We start from the raw sequence: 23,089 nt of genomic DNA, 5'->3' as shown, positions 1-23,089 counted from the left end.
TATGTTGTATTTTTATTCATGATGGGGGGGTGGGGGTGCTAAAAAATTCTTTACAGGGTGTCATCAAATCTAAGGCCAGCACTGTTTATGACATATCCTCCATGTAACTAGAGTCTATGCAGTCTATGTTTAATAATTCTCTTTTCCTTCACATCTATATCAGCACCCGGACAGCTATACCAAGTCAAACTGGTGGCATTTAATAAGAAGCAGGAAGTTCAGACGGTCATGTGGGAGGGAAGAACCAGACAGATCTTGGCTACACCACCAGGTAGGATATTTAATTTAATTATTTTGCTTATACCTATATTTGCAAAATATCAAGATGACAGGACCGTAGTCTTACGGTAGATATTAACACAATGCAGACAGGCCAAGCATCTCAAGTCCTGTGTCCTCCCTCAGTTCTTAGTACAACACTCAAGCAACCATTTCTCCCTATAGGCATGAGATTTAAATTGATATTCCAGTTTCAGTAAATAAAGGTTATTCTTTGTATAATCGATGTTACATGATTTTCCTCTATACTATCTGTATCAATCCAGCATGGTTTTCAAGATCTCTGCTTGCTGTCATTCAGTAGAAATCTTCCTTGTGTATTTCCAATGGATACAAATCTCTCCTGGTCGTGTGATGTACACACAGAGGCTGCGTTCATTCCAGTCATCAGACCCGTCACATGACCAGGACAGATTTCTATCTACCTAAACAAAGGAGGTTCCAACTGAATGACAACAAGCAGAGATCTTAAAACCAGTGAGAAGTTAATACAGAAAGTATATCAGGAAATTGTACAACATTGTATTATACAAAAATAGGATTTATTTGCTGAATTTGGAATACCCCTGTAAGAATAAGAATGGCTTGAATAAAACAATAATAACTGGCTTAACCCTTTCCAATCCACTGTCTGACGTCTTCCTACATTCTGATTGAAGCTTGTACAGCTCCAATGTCAGAAGACGTCCGACAGGGTATTCTTACCGTCTATTGCCAGCGATTCCGCTGTCGGAGACTCCCTGGCGCACACGCACTGGCTTTAGCCAGCAGATGGCACCACATTATAACAGCAAAAAGAGAAAGCCGTTTAGGAAATTCTGAATCCAGTTGGATTGGAAAGGGTTAAAGAGGTGTTCCTATCTCCGATATCCATGGCGTATCCAACTTTCCATCTATTCTCTGCCTGATTTGGTGACTGGTGGCCACCTTCTCATGCAGGATGGGGACATTGAGCGACCATGGGCCTTTCTTATTGGCACAAACAAGCAGTATGGACGTCAGTATTCCAAAAGTACAAGACGTACTACAGGTTGGACATACACAAGGCAACGTTTCATCTTGGAAAAAGCTCTATTATTGGGCTGAAATGTTGCTTTGTGTATGTCTAACGTGTTTGTGCAAATCTGGCTTATATATAGGTTAAACAGGACCCAATCATCCAGGACGGTCTACTGCATCTGCTCATTTTAGGATATTTTGTGCTGTTCCTAACTCTTCTTTTGTGCATAGACCTCCCTTAGTCAGACATCAGACATCCGTAAATCAAAATGAGTATAAGCAATTGGTATGTACAGCATGCTTACCCATTTATTCGGAAGATCTCATAGATCAGAAGATTCCACCATTGCCACCCAGCCATATTCAAGCGACGCCGAACAGCTCTACATCACTGTTGGTGAGATGGAGGAGGCCCATAATAAGTAGCAAAATTGTGAAATATACCGTACGATGTGGACCTTGGGGAGCTAAGAATGCTTCTATGTTCACCTATCATAACAGGTAACCAGGACCTCATGCTCCTTGCTATGTTCTCCACACACATCAGGCCTTGGAAACGTCCATGTAACCGGTATATTGTCTCTTCACAGTGGTTTAGAGGAGATTCTCATCAGTGGATTGAAGCCATACACCAAGTATGAACTTGCAGTTCAGTCCAGTGGAGCCGGAATTGAAGGGCCCTATAGTAACATTGTGGAAAAGATGACCCTTCCAGATAGTGAGTAAGAGACAGTATTTGGTCTGCGGTTGGATATGGCAGTGATGCTGCAAAGCCTTCTTGTCACTTACTCATACATTATTGTCACAGTCCAATGCAAGTTTTAGGTATATCACCAGCCATGTACATTCGCACGTCTAAATATTAAAGGATTATGTGGTGCTACGTAATACAGTAACATTGCAGTGATTCTTGTTATCTCAGTGATGCACTGGCGTTCACAGTTAAAGAATATGGTTGCAAGAATAAGTTAGTGAACCCTTTTGAAATACCTGGATTTCTGCATTGATTCCTAATAAAATGCGGCCTGGTTGTTTTGTAAGTCACAGTTATAGACAAACAGAATCTAACAAAAGCCATAACACATAAACATGTTGTACCATGCATGTCTTTTATCGAACACATTGAGTAAACAGCCACAAAAAATAAGTGAACCTCTGTCTTAATGATTTCTCCAAAGAGTTTCACTTAAAGAGATGAGGTTGCAAATGTGCATTTCACAGGTGCTTTGCCCATTAAATAAAGACACACAAAGCATGTCTACTGGCAAAATCTATTCTTCTCAAGAAGTATTGATTAATGTCAGCCATGCCTTTATGCACATGACTTTCGAAAGACTTGTCATAAAGATGCATGCAGCTGGAAAAGGCTATAAAAGTATGCCAATGGCGAACATTCAGGACTGATTCTACATGGGTGATCAGATCACATATTAGTAATTATTACAGAAATCCAGGTAATTCCAAAGCATTCTTCTTTTCTTGCTAAGCTACATACATAGGGTTCTGTGTATTGAGGACTGCTGCTCTGTCTTGGCAGATGCTTTCAGATATTTTCCTTATTCTTCACTTAATTGACCAAGATGTATTGCCCAATTTTACTTTTAGTAGTAGTCTGACCACATACAGTACACATTTTTACTCTTCACCTTCTAACAATTTGGAAGCCATGACATCAGACTATGAGTTTAATATATCCATTCCACACACTATTCTACCATGCATCTGATATTGAGACATACCGTGATTTATGGAATCATTGGCACCTTTTATATATTTTCCACTAACTTGTAACTTTTAATTATAAGGACCATTTTCCGCTCCCGCTGACCTGGTGCTTCAGCCACTGTCACAGTTTTCCGTTCAGGTGCACTGGCGCCCCCCAGTGGAATCAAATGGAATCATTGTACAGTATCTGATACTATACACTGCCAATAAAAGCCACCCTGATGAAATGTGGACTGTTTTAACCAAGGACGGTGAGTGTACAATATTACATGGTCAGTGGTAGTTATATTAATGTGGCTTCTTTCCTATTTATAAGCTTTCAGCTTCTGTGATGCTTATGCTGTTCTCCATATTATCCTATTAGTGTAAGACCAAAATAACAAGTTATTCAGGACCATAACAGCTCAGCTCTTTATAAGTATGTCCATATAGCAGCTTGATTACACATGTAATATGTGAATATCTCATGTCTTTTTAAGGGACCTTGCAAACTTAGCAATAGTTATTGAAGTGTAAAGAGACTCTTTCACCTTGGACCAACCCCATAAATTAATGAGTAAATAGTATAAAGGACAGTGCTCTGTACTTTATGGTTCTATACCCACTCTTGTTCCCTTGCTATGCACCACTGCATTCACAAACCGGCCATTTGCTGCAAGCTGAAGCATAAATGGACTAGTCCTCTCCATTATTTTTGCGCATTCAGTAGTCCTCTCTATGCAGTGAACGTCTGCTCAGAAGTCTGAACTATTAGCCCTTTCCAATCCACTGTCTGACATCTTCAGACATTCTGATTGAAGGTTGTACAGCTCTGATGTTGGAAGATGTCCAGCAGGGTATTCTTACTGTAGATTACTGGCCGCTCTGTTGTCGGGGGTCTTTCCAGCATGTCCCATACCACAGTACTGGCTCTAGCCAACAGATGGCGCCATTGTGTAATGGCAGAAAGAAAGCCCCCTAGGAAACCCTGAATCCAAAATTGGATTGCAAAGGGTTAAAATATCATGTTATTTACGCTGCACAGAATTACTATTTTTTGGTCACCCGTCTTATAAAAACAATAGAATAAAAAGTGCTAAAAAAGTAATGTGTACCCCAAAATGGCATCAATAAAAATGATATCTGTCCTGCAAAAAAAACAAGCCCTTATATAGCTCCAGCAATGGAAACATAAAAAAGTTACGGCAACAGAAAACAATTTTTTTTCCTAAAATGTTTTTTATTTTGTATAATAAAACATACTAATATGTAAATTTGGTATTGCTGCAGTTGCACTAAAATGCATTTTTCCAGTCTATAAGAAAGCTTTTAAAAGTTTTCCAGTACATTATATGTTACTTTATAAGGTACCGGATCTGCTGCGTGGGATCCCCACCAATCAGCTGATTGCAGAGGCCGTGCTTGGGTGAGCGCTGAGGCCTCTTCTCAAGCATGTGACTTCATGTTCATCAGTCACATGGCCTGAGGGTAGCTCAGTCTCCTTTAAGTGAAAGTGATTGAGCTGCAATACCAGGCACTGCCACTCTTCAATGTACAGCGCTGTGCATAGTATGGATTGAAGTGACAGCAGTGCTCTTTTGAGCACTGCTTTCACTTCAATCAGCTGATTGGTGGGGATCTGTTTTAAGTTTAGACTGTTATAAGTTTAGACTTACGTAAACCATTTTGTGATCTGTAGTCCATGCTAGAGGAATATAGTAAATACTATGAGGGTCTCAATTCATTTTTAGCATTAACCAGACAATATGTGTTGTTTTCTACAGGAAATGTTTTCAGTGCAGAAGTGGATGGTTTACAAAGTGGGACCAAATATTACTTCAAGATGGGGGCCAAGACAGTGTCGGGGTGGGGGCCATATTCCAATGTGGTAGAAGTTGAGACCCTGCCTCCAAGACCTCCAGGTATAAAATATCAGGTTTTGTGCTTTGTGTTGTCTGACTACATCAGCCTCTGTTATGCAAATATTATTACACAGCTCTCATTACATCTTCCTGTATATAACTAAAACTCACTATAGTGTTCATTACTGCTGGCTGAAAATCGTGACCATCTGATGCATTGGATTTACAATGTGTAAAAACGGAAAAGATAGCGCATACAGTGTGCCTTCTAGCCGGCCAATTTTATGACGGCCGGAAAAGATAGGTCTGGACCCATCTTCCGGCCGGAGTACGGCGACCAGTTCTATTGACTCCTATGGGAGCTGCTGGATAAGGGAGTAGGGAGGGAATTTAGCAGCGGTTCTGCTAAACTTCCCTCCTCCTCTCCGCCCCTTGCCGGCTGTCAGTCCGGAGTTTAGCACACTAGCTCCTGCCCCCGTCCCTTCCCCTCCCTGTTCCGGCAGCCGTCACAGGGCCGAGATGAGGAGGGAAGAAGTGGGAGTTTAGCAGAGCTAAACTCTCTTCCCCCGCCCGAGGGTATCCTGGGCTGTGGCGTGTATACGCCGCAGGCTTGGCCGTCTGAACGGACCTGGTCATGGCTGCCTGTCGCCCATGCGGCCGTGACACGACTGGTCGCAAATCACAGCGCCCGTGTGAAGGAGCCCTCAAGCTTTATTTGTACATTTTCATTTGTCTCCCATATTTCAATGGAGAATAACTGTACGTCTCTCCACTGAAATGCCAGATTATCAAATGTTCTGCATTATTGGGCAGTCACAACAAAGTGCTGTGTATAAAATGTACTTCTTAGAGTAGAGAACCTGCTGGAGGTCAGCCCAAATGAAATGCTAATATGTTGGATGTGCCCTGAAAGCGTATCTGCCATATGTGCTGTATGTCACCCGTTCTTGTTGAGCAATATCTGACTGCTTTTTTTTCAGATGTCCTGGATATGAATTCGGTTACTGGTATCATTGTTGGTGTCTGTCTGTGCCTCCTGTGCCTCCTGCTCTGTATGTGTGCAAGCTTCCAACAGGGCAAGCAGAGGTAAGTCAATCAGACATGTAATACTTGTCAGTATAGACTCAGCACTTGTCTATTAGTGCAAATCGGCAACCAAACTTAACACTTTCTTGAGTCAATGCCTCAATCAGGACCAGAAGCCATTCGCTATAATGGTTACTCAGTATTTTGCAGAGAGGCCATCACCTATAGGCAGTGTAGATTAATAGCTTTCCATAACATACAACATATATATCCAATAGGTGGCACTGCGGAGGTATTGTTCTATCTACCTTATTAACATATATGCAAATATGACTACTTAAAGGGATTGTCTCATTAGGCTACACCATGTCCGCTCATCTTATTAGGGCATGTGGACTTCATAAAGTGGGGTCTCCCACTTGGACCCCCTCTGTAACAGCAGCTTCAACTCCAGTGGATTTGAGATGTCCATATAATATTACACCTCTGACTCAGAATACCCCTCACAGCTGATTTCCCAGGGAAAGTCTTGTTTTTTGCCAAACTTTTCTGCAACAGCTGCATTATGGAAAGGGGTATTTCTGATGAGATAACCTCCTTAAGATACTGTCCTTTATGACTTTAAATTTTTTAAATAAATATGCCCAGTACCATAGAAGTACCACTGACTGGGGCTTGCACTCTGGATTTAAAGCAGTTGGCACCCACTAAAACAAGGCAAATATGTTAAGCAAGATATCTGTCCAACATACAGTACTTACCATAGATATAACAGTGATATAACTACACTGATGTGCCAAACGTCACGGGACAGGAACTAATATCATGTAGGACACCCACGGTAAAGTGCAGCAACTTGATGTGGCATTGATTCCACAAGTGGATGGAAGATGTCTGGAGGAATGTTGAGCCATGACAGCTGGATAGCCACCCACAGCTCTGTGGTATTTGTAAGAGCAGGATCTTGGGTGCAAATGGATGTCTCCACCTCCTCCCATAAATACTTGATGGGGTTCCCATCGGGCAAACATGCAGGCCACGGCACTTGTAGAAAATCTCCAAAAGTCCCCTCAAAGCAATTCTGAACAATTTAGGCTCAATTGCGTGGTGCATTATCTTAAGGGAATATCCCATCATTGTAGGGACACGTGAAGTCTATGACGTGCTGCAAAATATCACCAAGCAGTAAAACGTAGTGGACATCAGTCAATGTCATGTTTAGTGGGACTAGTGGATCCAACTCATGCCACAGTGCCTGCACAGTGTCTTGTTCACCAACTAGGGTCCATGCCTTAATGGGGTCTGCACCATACAAGAACCCTACCATCCGCCCGAAACAATTGGTACAGTGACTCATCAAACCAAACCATATGTTGTCGATCCTCTGGTGTCCGGTCAGCAACCCAGCAAGCTCATAATCCCAGATGAGATGCTGTGTCCAGTGTTATGGTGTTAACAGAAGCATTCTGGGGGGTTTCTGCTCTTATATCCCATGGATGCTAAAGAAGGCTGCACTGAACTGTGGAATATGTATGTGGGGCCTCTTGAATTGAATCTGGATGTGATTTCTACCAGAGTCGCTTGTCTGTTGCATGGATGATTCTAACCAGACACTGCCGGTCATGATCATTATGCATCTATGGATGGTGGCTACGATGTCTACTGTAGGTGGCAATACCTTCTGTGATGTATTCTTGTACATATGTAATACTGTGGATGTTAAATCCCGAACAACTTTGGAATTGGACAACTTATAGAGGTGTGGACATTCCCAAGTCATCTCCACAGATAATCTCACATAATTATCAATTTACATACTGCTATCCCATGACTTTTGGCACATCAGTGCACGTAATCTGTTTGTCTAGAAAGCTCTGCTTTTATGCTGTATTGTTTCACACTCTTTACTCGTTCTTACCTAGGGATGTTGGATCTGATTTGGGGTCCAGGTCTACTAGAGGCCCCTCATCCTATCAAAGGGCAAGACAGGGGTCATGTTCTCAAACTCACTGCCAAGACTCCCATGAGTTAGAAACGTTGATGCCTCCTGCCCAAGAAGATACTCCTGTTCCAGCTCCAGATCTATTAGGAAGCCATAGTCTTGTTTTAAACCCACCAACAGAAGACAAAAACCAAGTGAAGGTGAAGGTAGGTGCATATATTATACATACGGATAAACAGTTGAAGAAATAAGAAAGTTGCTCATGACAACCTGCAGCTATAGAAACTCAAGCATGTACAAGTCAACTTGAAGTTAAGAACAAGTTAGAAGTAATCTTTATTTATATTAGATATTGCTATTGGATGTTTGCACAGAGCTTCCAATATTAAAATCCATATTAAATGTAATATTTTATACTTTTAGATCAGTGGTTTCCAAACTGTGGTTCATGAGCCCATACTATGTAGCTTGCCATAGGAGCCCTGAGTAATGACTATATACACTGACTAGAACTTAACTGACAATATTACAAACATATCCTGACTTTCCAACAGAGCAAATTTGGATGTTCATGAAATTGTCAAAAATCTGTACATTCTTGCAATGTTCTGATTTCTTGTTCTCCATGTTTACTATGATGAGGCTGCTGACCATCACTGAATATTGAATGTGGCTCACAAGAATAAATAAGGCTGAGGACTACCGCTGTAGATCTTAAATACATAAGTATGAACCCTTATGTGTTCTCATTAAGGAAAAGGCCCCGTTCCCTGCACGATTGGTGGGTCTGCATTCAGCATATGCATCAGGATAGACTTGTGATGTGTAGGCTCAGCGCATCCATGGGGCCTTCTTGGCATCTGCTGGCAGCTATACATTGGAAATCCATTACTGAATAGAAAAGTTTAATCTGCTGCTCTTTCCAAAATGGCAAGGACTACTGCAAAAACATATACCAGCATATATGCTGGATGTGAAGGAAAGCATGATGTGAACAGCACCAAAGACTCAGACTTTTCTTCTAGCGACTAGACATGAGCGAACTTACTTGGCTCAGGTGTTTTTGGACTCGAGCACCGCTTTTTCCGAGTAACTGACTACTCAGATGAAAAGATTCGGGGGGCGGCGTGGTGGAGCGGGGGGTAGCAGTGGGGAACAGGGGGGAGCTCTCTCTCTCCCCCCCCCCCACTCCCCTCTGCAACCCCCCGCGCACCCCCGGCGACCCCCGAATCTTTTTGTCCGAGTAGTCAGTTACTCGGAAAAAGCGGTGCTCGAGTCCAAAAACAGCCGAACCGAGTAAGTTCGCTCATCTCTACTAGCGACCCTTAATACACAATATTAGATAATTAGTACTTATATTTATAAAGAATAAAGCATCCATATGAATTATCTCCATATTCTTTTCCTTGTAGCCTTCATGGAATGGATCAGTCACTCAGAACTGGGCGAATCACATCACCAGCTATGCCGATACCATCACAGGGGACCTCACCTGTGCTGCCAATGGCTCAGCAAATCATATGACCTCTGGAGGTCTGAGGATGGTCTTGCATGAAATTTCCTATGAACCACAAAAGGTAAAATTGATTAAATGTGTGTAGACATGCAGGACTGTGCAAAAATTTTGGGTGGGTGTGGAAAAAATGCTGTAAATGAAGAATGTTTTCAAAAATAAAAGTGTTAAAGGGGTTCTGACACGAATAAGGTTTTTATGCTTTAGCAGCCATTGTTCCCTGGTCTGCTTAATGGACACAGGGAAACCACGATTTTTGGCTGCTAAAGCATAAAAACTTGAAATTTACCTTTTCTTCTGTTGTTGTTGTCCTCCGGAGGTCATCTCCCAGCAGGCTTCTTTTTCCTCCGATGGGCTGCCCCCCTCCGGAATTTCGCGCAGGCGCAGAAGAGAGGTGCCCTCTGACAGGAGTCAGGTCGGGCCGCGTCTCCACTGCGCATGCGCGAAAACCTTGCAGCTCAACCAGGATGGATGGGCCGCCCTCAGCAAGCACTAATTGTGACGTGCTTGTTGTGGGAGGCCCGTCCGTTCACCTCGAAAGTGGCGGACGAAGCAGAGCAGGAAGCTGTCATTTTGACCGCTCCAGTTCTGCTTCAAGAAGACATAGAGGAAGATGCCTGACGGAGGGGACATGCCTGGCGATCAGTCCTGGCCAGGCAAGGTAAGTAACATTTTTTTTTGGGTCATGTCAGAACCCCTTTAATGGTTTTTGTCCATTAATGTAATGTAAAGTGGATGAACAAACAATAAATCTAAAACAAATCAATATTAACTGTGACCACCCTTTGCCTTCAAATTAGCATCAATTCTTCTAGGTACACTTGCACACAGTTTTTTGAAGTAACTCGTCAGAGAGGTTGTTCTAAACATCTTTGAGAACTAAGTACAAATCTTATGTGGCTGTTGACTTGTTCAAATCCTCCTGTTTCTTCATGTAATCCCAGACAAAGTGGATGATGATGAGATCAGGACTCTGTGGGGCCATATTATCATTTCCAGGACTCCTTGTTCTTCTTTACGCTGAAGATAGTTGTTAATGACATTGGCTGTATGTTTGGGGTTGTTGTCCTGCTGCAGAAAATATTTGGAGTCAATGAGACGCCTCCCTGATGATATTGCATGATAGATAAGTATCAGCCTGTACTACTCATGACCAAACCCCAACTCCATTTGTTGAAATGCTGCCCCAAACATTTAAAGAAACCACCAAGTTTCACTGCTACCTGCAGACACTCATTATTCTACCTCTCTCCAACCCTTCAGCAAACTGACTTCTGTTACAGACAAATATTTCAGATTTTGACTCCTCAGTCAAGAGCACCGGCTGCCATTTTTATGTATTCATGCATAGTTGAGTCGCTTAACCTTGTTTCAATGAAGAAGATATGGATTTTTAGCTGCAATTCTTCCATGAAGACCAATTCTAGCCAGACTTCTCCATACAGTAGATGGGTGTATTTGTGTCCCACTGGTTTCTGCCAGCTCTGAGCTGATGGCACTGTTGGACATCTACTGATTTCAAAAGGAAGTAAGCATGATGTGTCTTTCCTCTGCCGCACTTGATCGACCACTGTGTCTATGATCCTCAATGTTGCCGATTTCTTTGTGCTGCTTCATAAGAGCTTCAACAGCATAATTTAAAAACCCTAGTCTGCTTTGAAGTCTTTGCCTTGGAGAGACGATGCTGATACAGTATAATGTCCCTGTGTCTTGTTCCTGTGCTCAGTATTGCCATGGTGTATCAGCTGTGACATGAAACTGTCTCCTTTATAGCAGAGTTTGGCTGTTCCGAACCCAGTCCTAAGCCTCCTACACAGCTGTTTCTGTTTCAGTTAATGACTGTGTTTCAACCTACATATGGAAATGATGATCATCACCTGTTTGGTATAACTGCTTAATCATATACCTGACTATAATCCTACAAACTCCCTGACTCTGTGCAAGTGTACCTAGAAGACCTGATGCTGTTTTGAGGGCAAAGGGTGGTCACACCAAATATTGCTCATTCACTTTGCATTTTGTTAATTGACTTAAATAAACCACTAACACTTTTATTTTTGAAATCATTACTACTTTGAAGCATTTTTTTCACACCTGCCTAAAACCTTTTGCACAGTACTATAAATGTTCTCTTTTTGGGCTGATATTTTGCCTTTTGTATAATGACTTTAATTCTCACTAGGTGGATGTTGTAAGGAATCACAGGAATCCATCTCAGAATCAGGTGGAGGCCGACGTCATTGTACACTCGGATTTCTCTGCTTCTGAGCGCAGCGGTCATTGTGCTGGGTTGGACTCAGAAGAAGAGGAAGAACTTAGTTTGGATCCAGACAAAGACAAAGCTGAGACTTGTTTGACTCCAGTTTCTAACCCTCAAACTCAGTCTATAGTGACTGAAAATGGAAGCCAAGACTGGAGCAGCCAGCCATTAATGGCCATTAGTACAGAACAAAATTTAAATTCAGTGGCGACAAAGAGCCAGCACCTTGCCAATGGCATCCAGTGCGCCAGGAGTGTGGACCTTCAGGAGAATCAGGCCGTCATTAGCCTACCTTTCACTGTAGACACTGGAGATCCATGTTCAGAAGATGTTTCTATAACCTCTAAGGCACAGCAAGAACTGCCTCTAAGCAATACACCAGACTCACTACAACCACTCAACCCCGAAGAGATTGTACACTGAATTATGATTTGGGGCTTAAATGAACCTACAAACTAAGGATTTCCTGATTTGAGTACATTAGTCTATTTCATGATATCACAGATTTCGGAATAGATCTAATGTTGTGGGCAAACCTTGTGACTATTGAGCCATGTGCAACTAAAACCTGTTCTGACCTAGATGAGTTTTCTGACAGACTTGTAACAGTACACATGCACTTCATAGGAGGGAGAATGGCTAGAGGTAGCAGTGAATTGGATACCATGGCCACTAGGCCATGACAATGTGCCATCTATGGAAAGCAACCTAGAGGCTGCAACGTACCATTGCTGCCAAGGTTCCTGCAAAACCAAATTTCTATAGATCTAAAAGAATAGAATATTATATAGAAATCTGAGTTTTGCACCGTGTGCTGTCGTCCTTTATGATGGCTTTTGGGTCAGGCTGAAATCACCAAATAAGTTGCCTTCTTGTACCTGTAGTGCAAAAACAATGAAACAATAATTATGTGTCATGTGTGCTCCTTTTGCACTGACAGAGCTTTCTGAAAATGCCAACCTTATATGGACCCATCAGAGGCGTAGAGGTAGTAGTTCCACCTTTGTCTTCATGCCAGATGGGGCCTAGTATTCCCTCTGCCAAATAAGAAGACTCCAGTATTAAAAATGGCACCTGGTAGGTGGGGGATGCGTTACGGATTTTGCATTTGGGCACTGGTGCATCTACTGTATAGAGATCAGTGCTACCCTGGTATCATTGAAGGAATTGTCCAAAATCTAAAAAAAAAAATTTCTAAATGTAAGAAATGTCCTAACATTAAAATAAAGCTATACAATCGCGTTCAGTCCCATAACCTCCGCTCCTGTCTACCCTGCTGGGCTTTGTTTACAGGCTGCAGCACTGATGTTCCTGCATACCCGTGTGACCACTGCAACCAGTCATTAGACTCAACGGGTCACATGCCATATACTACTGCGTGTGATTGGCTGCAGTGGTCATGAGTGTATATGGGTACGTCACCCCTGCGGTCCTGGAGCGGTGGAGATCTCAACGGTCTACAGTAGTATCTTTTGGTATTTTAGAACATTTCCTACCTTTAGAAATGGATATGTATATCTCTGCCACCCCTCTAACTGTTCTACATATCTTGTATTTCTGTTCTGATGTATCTGATTACATTCGATGTCTGTATTATATAATTTCCAATAGCCTTATGTCGATTCACTGCCCGAGTCTTGTTCACATTCCTGATGCCATACTTTGTGGATTGTTCCTGTAATTCACCAGCATCATTAGTTTCTTTGTTTCCATAGCATACACTAAATATGGCTGTATGATGTACCAGGATGTATACCTCTAGCCCTCACACTGGTCACAGGCTTGCGCTGCCGCTCGGTACCCCCCACACATTATTGCATGAGAATTTGAGGACTTATGGACGGTGCTACACAATCCCCTTCTGTGACAATGGTCCCTTTTGTATGCACTCTGTGAGTGCCCCACCAACACCTCCAGGACTCTTTTCTAACTTGTAGGTCATTAGCACTCACCTGTATTTTCTAACTGACATATGTATATGCCATAACAGCCCTTATCTGTTGGATTCTCATCGATTAGTTTTCTGAAGCCTTCTGGACTGCAGTTGTATGCATCCATCGCCAGGTCCATCTGAATGTTAGGAGCGATGCAGTCAGACTTGGCAGAACATGTCTACAACAGGAGAATGGCCACCGACGTGTTACCTATACTGTGGCCTAGATCCACCAAAAGTCAAAAAAAGAAATACATGTTAAAGTCATTAGCGGTGTTTAACAATCGTTTTTATCAATCAACCTGAATATTGTTTATAATCTTTATTATACAATGCAGGGAAATAAAGAAAATGAATGAGAGCACTGCAAAGAGGTTTATTCTGTCTGTCTGTCAGTAAGAACGAGTACCCTGACGCGGGGCACTGACCGGAGGTAAAAATGGGAAAAGTCCATTAAGCTAAATTTGCGATGTATTTAAAATGTTCATACAGCAAGAAAGCTGCATAATATGAAGGTAAAAGGATGAAGCTATAATATATTAGTTTCTTAATATCTGTATAGTATACCTGCATTATACATGTACAGTAGAACCTCAACTAAGGTCATTAATCCAGCCGGAAGCAATGGACTTTAGTAGAAATCGATGTTAGCCGAGGACATTATTTCCATAGGAATTAATGTAAATCCAATTAATTCCAAAAAACACACCAAACCCCATTTAATAGAGGATAACTCTAGTCTTTAATACCAAAAACGATAACAATAACAATATTGAATGAATATAAAACACAACTGTAAAGAATAAATTAACATTGCAGGGACATCATTATAGAAGTACGTATCACTGTGTTATCTGTGCTTTGACATAGGACTGCAGGGACATCATTATAGCAGTACGTATCACTGTGTTATCTGTGCTTTGACATAGGACTGCAGGGACATCATTAGCAGTATGTATCATTGTGTTATCTGTGCTTTGACATAGGACTGTAGTATTTATTTGCAAACGTTTCTTTACTGTACTCATCTGTACAGTACTTACATTTTGCAGTACAGTGGGGATTCAGGAGGCAGGCAGCGTTCACCCGGCACTTTGGGGATTCAGCTGCTGTACTATGTCAGGAGGCAGGCAGACACAGCAACGTTCAGCCGACACTGTGCACTGTGGAGAAGGGAGGGGGAGGAGTAGGCGCGCGCTGATGCAGGAGAAGCAGGAAGTGATCGGTATCAGCTGAGTGCCGACTCACTGAGCGGCGCCCGGGGTCATGGAGCGGTCGGTGCCCTTATCTGAGGAATGCAACTTTATTTGAGGGACCGCCGCTGCCCTGACACATCGACTTAAGTTGAAAACAGTGTTACTTAACAGCAATGCTACTCAAGGGTTTACTGTACACAGTGTAACTTAAAGATAACCTGTCACAAGGCTCAAACTGCCTGCAACATGAACTACGGAGGGGCACGTACACTGCAGTCATGTATATTTTATACTGAAACTCTGCATTATTTCCCCCCAAAACAACATTTATAAGCAAAGAACCAGTTAAAAGCTTCAAGGAAGATAATAAATAATTATCTTTGATGAAGACTTCAAAGGGTCAATGCCATTGGAGGTTTTTGTGAACATGACGTGTTTAATGTTGGCACAAATACATGAAACAGTCAAAAATTTCAACAAAAAATTACAATGTAAGAAGAAAGGTGCAGAAAATAGGGGCTGGGGAGATAAACAATATAATTATGCCATACTACTAGATCAGTCATGCTGTCCAGCACCTTCTAAGTAACTTGTATATTTTGGCCAACTAATGCCTCTTGTTTAGCATTTTTGCAGGATGCAATCTGAACTTGTGGTGTTTCATAGAATCATAAAATAGTAGAGTTGGAAGGGACCTCCAGGGTCATTGGGTCCAACCCCCTGCTCAGTGCAGGATTCACTATGTCATCCCTGACAGATGTCTGTCCAGCCTTTGTTTGAGGACTTTCATTGAAGGAGAACTCACCACCTCCTATGGTAACCTGTTCCACTCATTCATCACCATCACTGTCAGAAAGTTTTTTCTAATATCTAATCTAAGTCTCCTCCCTTTCAGTTTCATCCCATTGCTTCTAGTCTTTCCTTGTACAAATGGGAATAGGGCTGATCCCTCTGCACTGTGACAGCCCTTCAGATATTTGTAGACTGCTATTAAAGGCCCTTTTACACAAGACGATTATCGTTCTCCCGCGGGGTTTCGAACGATGATCGTCCCGTGTGACTGTGTACTGAAACTAAACGACTGGACGAGAATCATCCAGTCGTTCACTTTTGGGCAACTTAAAAGCTGAACGTGTTTTTTGTTTGGTTGAACGACACATTGTTTGGTATAAACAGCAGTCATTCAGTACTGAAAGGCCACTGCTTACAGTAAATGGAGAGGGGCGGGGGGAGAGTGAGGAAGGAACTTTCCTCCAGCCGCCCGCTTCCCTGATGGCTGCACTGTCAGTGATCCAGCAATACTCACTCCTGTGCAGAGCAAGTTTCACTGGGACGAGTGTTGGACATCGTTTGCCTGACACTCGTTATGTATGAAAGGCCTTAGGTCTCCTCTCAGCCTTCTTTTTTGCAAGCTAAACACTCCCAGGACCTTTAACCGTTCCTCATAGGACATGATTTGTAGACTGCTCACCATCCTGGTAGCTCTTCTCTGAACTTGGGGTGCCCAGAACTGGACACAGTATTCCAGATGAGGTCTGACTAAGGAAGAGTAGAGTGAGAGAATTACCTCACGTGATCTAGACTCAATGCTTCTCTTAATACATGCCAGAACTGTGTTTGCCTTTTTGGCTGCTGCAACACACTGTTGACTCATGTTGTCTGTGATCTATTAGTATACCCAAGTCTTTTTCACATGTGCTCTCATTCTATGTGTGCTTTTTTTATTTTTCTTGCCTAGATGTAGGACCTTGCATGGCCCACTGTTCAAACTTTTCCATATATTTTTGAATCCTCTGTCTTCTCCAGAGTTAGCTATCCCTCCTAGCTTTGTGTTTTAGACAAACTTGATCAGTTTCCTATCAGTTCTCTCCTGCAGATCATTTATAAAAATAATAAACAACACTGAGCCTAGGACAGAGCCTTGTGGTACCCCATGTGACACATTCTTCCCATTGGATGTGCAGAACATTGGGAAGTGAAGTTAGAAAATGCTTGTCAGCCAGCCTATTCTAATGTGTCCTATAGTCTAAAAAAATATGGTAAAGGTACTCGCTGGAGCATGATCAGTAATTAGACCTTATTCAGGTAGTTGTATTTTATTTTTTCATGTGCTGTCCGGGAAACCCACTATATCCAATTAAGCTATTCACATGAGCACTGTTTCACACAGATCGCGAGTCCGTGTAAAAATAATAATAATAATCGCTGCATTTCTGGTCAGTATTACGAACAAGAGTAAGACATGTATTGTTCACTGTGCCCACAGATTGGACAGCACACAGATTGGGTGACCGTGTACTGTCTAATGTAAGTTGCGCCTGAGATTCTTGGGTACAACTTGCATTCAGCCATCTGAATGAGGTCTTAGTATATTTGGGCCTTGAGGCAAGAAGAGCTGATACATCGTAACAGATGTCTGTAGACTCTTACAGCACTTTTACATCTTCACTCAGACTGCAGAATTAATTAGTCTGGAGTTCGAGAAATGATGTTTTCATCATCATCAGACAGATGGAGGAAAAACACTGCACGTCTCTGACAGATGTAAAGAGGAGAATCTTCTGTGTGCAACAAAATACTCAACGGGTTCAAGTATTACTGATATCTGTTAAATATTGTAAAAGTGAAAAAAGATCTGCTTAATTACATTTCTTAAAAGATTCCTACAGGGGCATCCACAGAGCTCATGGGACCACACAGCAAAATTAGAAGTACCCACCCTGAACTATAACATGGAAAACTCAGATACAGCGACTCAGCTCTATTCAGGGATAGTGATCACAGTGCAGATACCTTCAGTGATGACAGGTGATGCCCTCTTTGATTGAAGTTGACCGTTTGAGTGTTTCCTCTCTATTTGAGCCCAGACAACCATCAAGACTTCTTCCAGCCACAATTCTGCACAGACTCCACATCCTGTGCTATCCTAAATGCTCCTTTGAGTGACACCCAGAGTACTAGTGCACCCTGTGGCCCTACAAAGTAATAATGCAATGATATTGCTTCCAATAGCAAGGAGGTCAACAATAGTTTCATCTTGGAAAATCCTAAAAAGACTATGAACCTCTTTAAGGCTCCGGCATCTTTATTTTGTTCATTTAGTTCTTAAATACAAAATTTGCCAATTTTCTAAAAGAGCTGTAATTAATAATGTTGTACTGTTGTAGAGTCTGTGCAACTCTTTCACATAGCTAACTGTGCTGCTGCACACTCTTCCTGGCTCACTCCATTCTCTCATGGGCTACAGTAGGGTAAATCAATGACAGCTAGTGAAGGTGGCAGAATAGTGGATACAAAAAAATTTACATTTCTGAGAAATCTCATCCACATGGCTGGCTAATCCCGAGATTAGCAGCCGTGGGCGGATTTGCCGCGGCGAAATTCCGCGCAGAATTTCCGCGGCAAATCTGCCCTGTGTGAACCCAGGCTAATTTGTCACATATTCACCATTCTGTAGTATTCCCTGGAACACTGGAGAAATGGAGTTAGGAACCTAAGAATCATAAATTGTATCGGAGGGGAAGTCGTCCCTGCTGAATTCTGCAAAGAAAGATTTAAGATGACATCAGGTTCATATATTATTTGTGTCAGGACTGGTTAGGAACCAGGGGGCACGGAAGTCCCTACACCAGCCCTCTCTCCTGTCCCTGCCTACTTGCCCCCCTGAGCTAAACCCCAGGGCGACAACTGGGCGGCGGTCCCTACTCTGCACTAAGGGGAACCCCCTAACAGAAGGGACAGAGAAGACCAACTAACAACAAAACAACTGACAGACACAAAACCTCAGAGTCAGGGAAAAGCCGGGTTAAGCCGAACAGGAAAGTCAAACCAAGGGAGAGACAAGCTCAGAGTCAGGGAATAGCCGAGTCAGACAACTAGAGACAGATGTAGCAGGTGTTAGCTGGACAGGACCAAATTAAACACTGGCACTGGCCTCTCTCCAACCATGCCTCCTAACAGGGGAACCCGGAGCCTGGCCAGCGCGGATGCAAACAAATTAGGAGGAATAACATGCACAAAAAACAAATGGGAGAGGGAAATAATCAAAGTAAAAGTATACAGTAATATTCAAATAATAATACATAGATCTATGCAATGTAAACTGATCCCAACACTTACTCATAAAGCTGTATGTGGTACCACCCAAAAGCAGGTTTATGTATCTTCCTCATCAAACTACTAACAACGACCTGTCCATCATTGCATGATTGAGTGGGTTTGTGAGTGACTTACATGTTCTGCACCTGATCATGACTGTGACTTCATCAAAGGTCCTTCATCCCCAGTGAGGGAATTACATGCTCCGCCCCTTATCACATGATGGTGACATCGGCTGTTGCCCAGCTAGGTGTTCCATAGCAACCGAGGCCGCAGGGGGTTTATAGTCCATCCGTAATCTGCACAAGGATACAGGACCTTTGATGACGTCATTGTCATGTGATAAGGAGTGGAGCATGTAACTCCCTCACTCGCGATGAAGGACCTCTGATGACGTCCCCGTCATATAATCAGCATGTAAGTCACTCACTCGGGATGAGCGTCACCCTCATCTGATCAGGGGGGGAGCATGTTGGTGATGTCATCACAGGTCCTTCATCTCCACTGCTGTGCTGCTTCTGATCCCTGTTGTATGGGATGAACAATGTATGTAGCAGTGCTGTGCATGTGTGATGTGCATGCATTGCGGCACGACAAACACTGCTACTAGAGCAGACGTTGAGCCGAAACTATTGAAGTTAGAAACATGAAATTTGGACAGTAGCTTCTTTGTATAATGTAGAGATCCACTAAGAAAGGATTTTTGGAAATTCAACCACTAAGGGGGTTACAAGGGGGATCAAAGTTTGTATGGGAAAACAGGATGCACTGGATCCGTAACCTGAAATGCTAACACAAATGCACATTTAACAGTGGTAAACAATAAAAGAGACTGCAACAAGGAAAACGCTGGCCCAAAAGAACCTACCCACGGGAGAGACCTGCCTATACGCAGGTAACCCGCCCCGAGAAGGGAGAACCTGACCACATCCCTAGGTCACTAGCTGACCCTACATGAAATAGGAAAATACCCTAGCACACAAGATGTAACAGATAAAAACCACTGTACTTAGTTTTGTGGAGACTCAGGTAAGCAGGGAAAGCAGCTTCAAGCCCTGGCCTCCTCGACAACTAGAGGAAGAATGGAAATAAACCACACTCAAGCCAAGCACCTGGCCAGGCTAAATAGTCCTGACAAATTACCCACAGGTGAGGCCAAGCACATCTTACCTAACACCACTTCCACCAGAGCCAGAAGATGGAGAAACACACACAAGACCCGCACCAAACTATCTAGTATGTCTATAAAGGTGAGTTAGTGGTATGCAGACTACATATAAAAGTCCTCTTAACAAATGATGTAACAGTGCATCAAGAAATCCAAAGCAACACTGTTGAGGTCAGACAGCTACATATTGAGCTTCTGATTTCAGTACATGTAGTACATATCCATACCTGTTATAGGCTGTTAATAAAACGGACGTATGGAGAGTTAGGTTTCTAAAAAAATAAAAGGTATTGTATGCTCAAAGGATATGGAACATGGGCAGGCCTTACACTGGATGATGCCTTCCTAGTAACACCCCACAATATGGTTAATGGCCATAAGGCATAGAAATAATCATATAATGCCTATTTATCAGCAACATACAGTATGGTGCCCAAATAACAGTGCCAAATGCTGACCAAAGAAAACTTGTTTGAAAGACAATGTTCTACAATACACTGCAAAAATCACATACTATACAGTAGCCAAGTAGCAGCGCCACACAACGCTAATGTGCATTTCACTGTGCAGTGCTTAGATAAGAGCAACTTACTGTTGTGGTCAACATTATTGACCCCCTTGAATACAAAGTACACCATGTCAAGTATCATCTGAAATAAAGTGTGTATGGAAAGTTGTAACAATCATACAGACAAGCACAAGACACAAAAATAACATCACATGGGGAAAAAAATCAGCTTCTCGGAAGGCTTTTATTAGGTAATTGTGAAGGAGGTGACAGCTATCTGAGTGCTTCCAAACTTCCAAAAGGTGAGGGAAATAATTTCTCAAGGACATCTACTGGTAGAAATCTGGATAAATGCATTATGGACCTTGTTCACACTTGTGTTGTATTTTCCATCCTTCATCTTTTTTGTTTTCTGTTAGTTATTTTCCATGATCTAATATAATGCTTATTATTTTTCTTTCTAGGCTTAAAACATCAGTTTATCTCCTGTAAACCTGTTGAGGCCCTCAAGATCAACATGAAGCACTGGAGATGCCATAAACGGCCTTTTCTTCTTCATTCTTTTACAGATGAAGAGAATAAATAAATCTGCTCGGCTCTTCGAGTACTTTCAACATAAAAGACAGGTAGATAGTAGTATCACTAAATGTGTCCCATTTCCTTCCAAGTTCAAGTTCTGTCCGAGTTCTGCATCAATGGAAGTGAAATGAAGAAAATAAAGCGTAGGATGATCAACCTCTAAAAACCACCAAAATCATATACGTTCTATAAGACACATTCCCCGTTTTAGAGGGGGAAAAGAGGGAAAAAATATTTTGAACTCACCTAGGGACAGTACAGGGGATAGTACCGGGCGATGGAGTAGAAGAAGCAGCAGAGGTCTGAAAAACCGGAGCTCCATGTTAGGCCTCCCTCACACAGGGCATTTGCAGAAATGCAGCGTTTTTCAACGCTGCGTTACTGCAGATTCCGCCCCATTTCAGTAGCGCTGGCATACTTTATTGACTTCATTGACTGTCTCAGTCAATCAGAGCTTGCCGGCGCTGATTGGCTGAGACAGTCAATGAAGGGCTGTGATTGGGCCTTGAGCGTGCCGACAACCAATCACAGCACTTTATTGCCGGAGGCGGGGTTCTCAAACCTGACCTCCGTCAATAGACTTGGAAGTGCCGAGGAAGCCCGGGTCAGCGGCAGAGACCAGCGGCCGCGACCCGGACTGCAGCAGCTAGGTGAGTATTACTTTCTTTTTTCTCTAGCCAGCTGGGACTGATTTTCGGGGTAGGGCTTCTATTGCAAGTCCTCACCCCCAAAATCGGCGAGCCGTTAACGCTGCCAAAAACGCGGCACCAAGTGTTGCCGCGTTTTCAGCAGTGCTAAAACCGCTGCCCATTCATTTCAATGGGCGACGCAGGGCTGAAAACGCCCCAAAATAGAACTTGCATCACTGTCAAAGCGCAGCGTTGGGAGGCGCTGCGTTTTCCGCCCTGTGTGAGCAGCCCCATTGAAATGAATGGGAGTGTTGTACAGCGTTTAGTGCTGGGCTGAAAAGGCAGCGCTAAATGCTGTATAAAACGCCCTGTGTGAGAGAGGCCTTACTGCAGTGCTTGTGTATGGCAGGAGGAAGGGAAGAGCAGCAGAAGTTCCCATTGGTGCTCCGCACCAATCAGCGGTACGTATGGGTGGCAGTGGGGAGGAGAGAATACTGCTAACTGATCACACATTTGTTCGTGCAATAGCGAGTTTAATGAGCGATCACGCTAACTAAATTGCAGTACAATGAATTTTGGCACATTCGCTCTATAGCATGCAGCAACTCTCCCCCTCCCCCCGCTTTGGAGGGAAAAAAGTGTGTCTTATAGAGCGAAAAATACGGTAGTTCCTAATGAGATTCTCAATAAATAGTAAGTACTTACTTGTGGGTCTTGCGTCTCTTCATGTGTTCAGTGCACCATGTGTCGGGGAAAATTTTACAACGCCTGGTATCAGATATATGATTTTGGAGGGTTTTAGAGGATAATCCCCTGAGTGCTCTTCTCTTTTACTTCACTTCCTTGGATCCACACTTAATGTTAATGTCCTGGATGGATAGCAGCTCCTCCTACTGTAATATTCAATCAAAAGGTTTAAAGAAGGTAGATGTGGCTCGTGGATGTTGTGGTCTGCCCTAGTTTTATATATATACACATGCTGTGCATGGTGCTGGCTGTGACAGCCAACACCAGCCTGCGTATCTTTCTGGAGTGGAAGGATATTACAGGATATAAATCTTAGGTAATTGTTAATCCGGGTATACAGGCAGGTAGGAACTATTAGGGGTTGATCCAGGGAACAGTCTGATTGCCATTAGGGAGTCTCGAAGGAATTTTTCCCCCAAAAGGGCTAATTGGCTTCTGCTCTTGGGGTTGTTTGCCTTCCTCTGGATCAACAACACAGAAGGATAAAACAGGCTGGACTAGATGGATATTGTCTTCATTCGGCCTTACAAACTATGGAGACTTCTGAAGGCCGCTAGGGATGCCATGATCCTTTGCCTATTAGCAATGTGCCTGTAGCCTGTGGCACATCTTTAAAGGGGTTGTCCCGCGAAAGCAAGTGGGGTTA

The 23,089-nt window shown here is 42.8% G+C and overlaps 1 protein-coding gene across 1 annotated transcript in view; it reads left to right on the top strand.

Annotated features, from left to right (window-relative positions):
• LOC136612504 (immunoglobulin superfamily DCC subclass member 4-like) overlaps nt 1-13,879 on the top strand; it is an 84,053-nt gene extending 70,174 nt beyond the window's left edge. The window contains exons 12-20 of the mRNA XM_066592906.1: nt 164-271; nt 1,599-1,779; nt 1,869-1,996; nt 3,084-3,254; nt 4,767-4,904; nt 5,825-5,930; nt 7,793-8,018; nt 9,225-9,389; nt 11,508-13,879. Coding sequence (XP_066449003.1) covers nt 164-271; nt 1,599-1,779; nt 1,869-1,996; nt 3,084-3,254; nt 4,767-4,904; nt 5,825-5,930; nt 7,793-8,018; nt 9,225-9,389; nt 11,508-12,008 — 1,724 coding nt within the window. The 3' untranslated portion in view covers nt 12,009-13,879. The remainder of the gene's footprint in view (nt 1-163; nt 272-1,598; nt 1,780-1,868; nt 1,997-3,083; nt 3,255-4,766; nt 4,905-5,824; nt 5,931-7,792; nt 8,019-9,224; nt 9,390-11,507) is intronic.
• The last annotated feature ends 9,210 nt before the right edge of the window (nt 13,880-23,089 follow it).

Source organism: Eleutherodactylus coqui, chromosome 2 (genome assembly GCF_035609145.1).
Source record: "Eleutherodactylus coqui strain aEleCoq1 chromosome 2, aEleCoq1.hap1, whole genome shotgun sequence".
Classification (NCBI taxonomy): Eukaryota; Metazoa; Chordata; class Amphibia; order Anura; family Eleutherodactylidae; genus Eleutherodactylus; species Eleutherodactylus coqui.
This window is presented reverse-complemented; position numbering and strand designations above follow the sequence as displayed.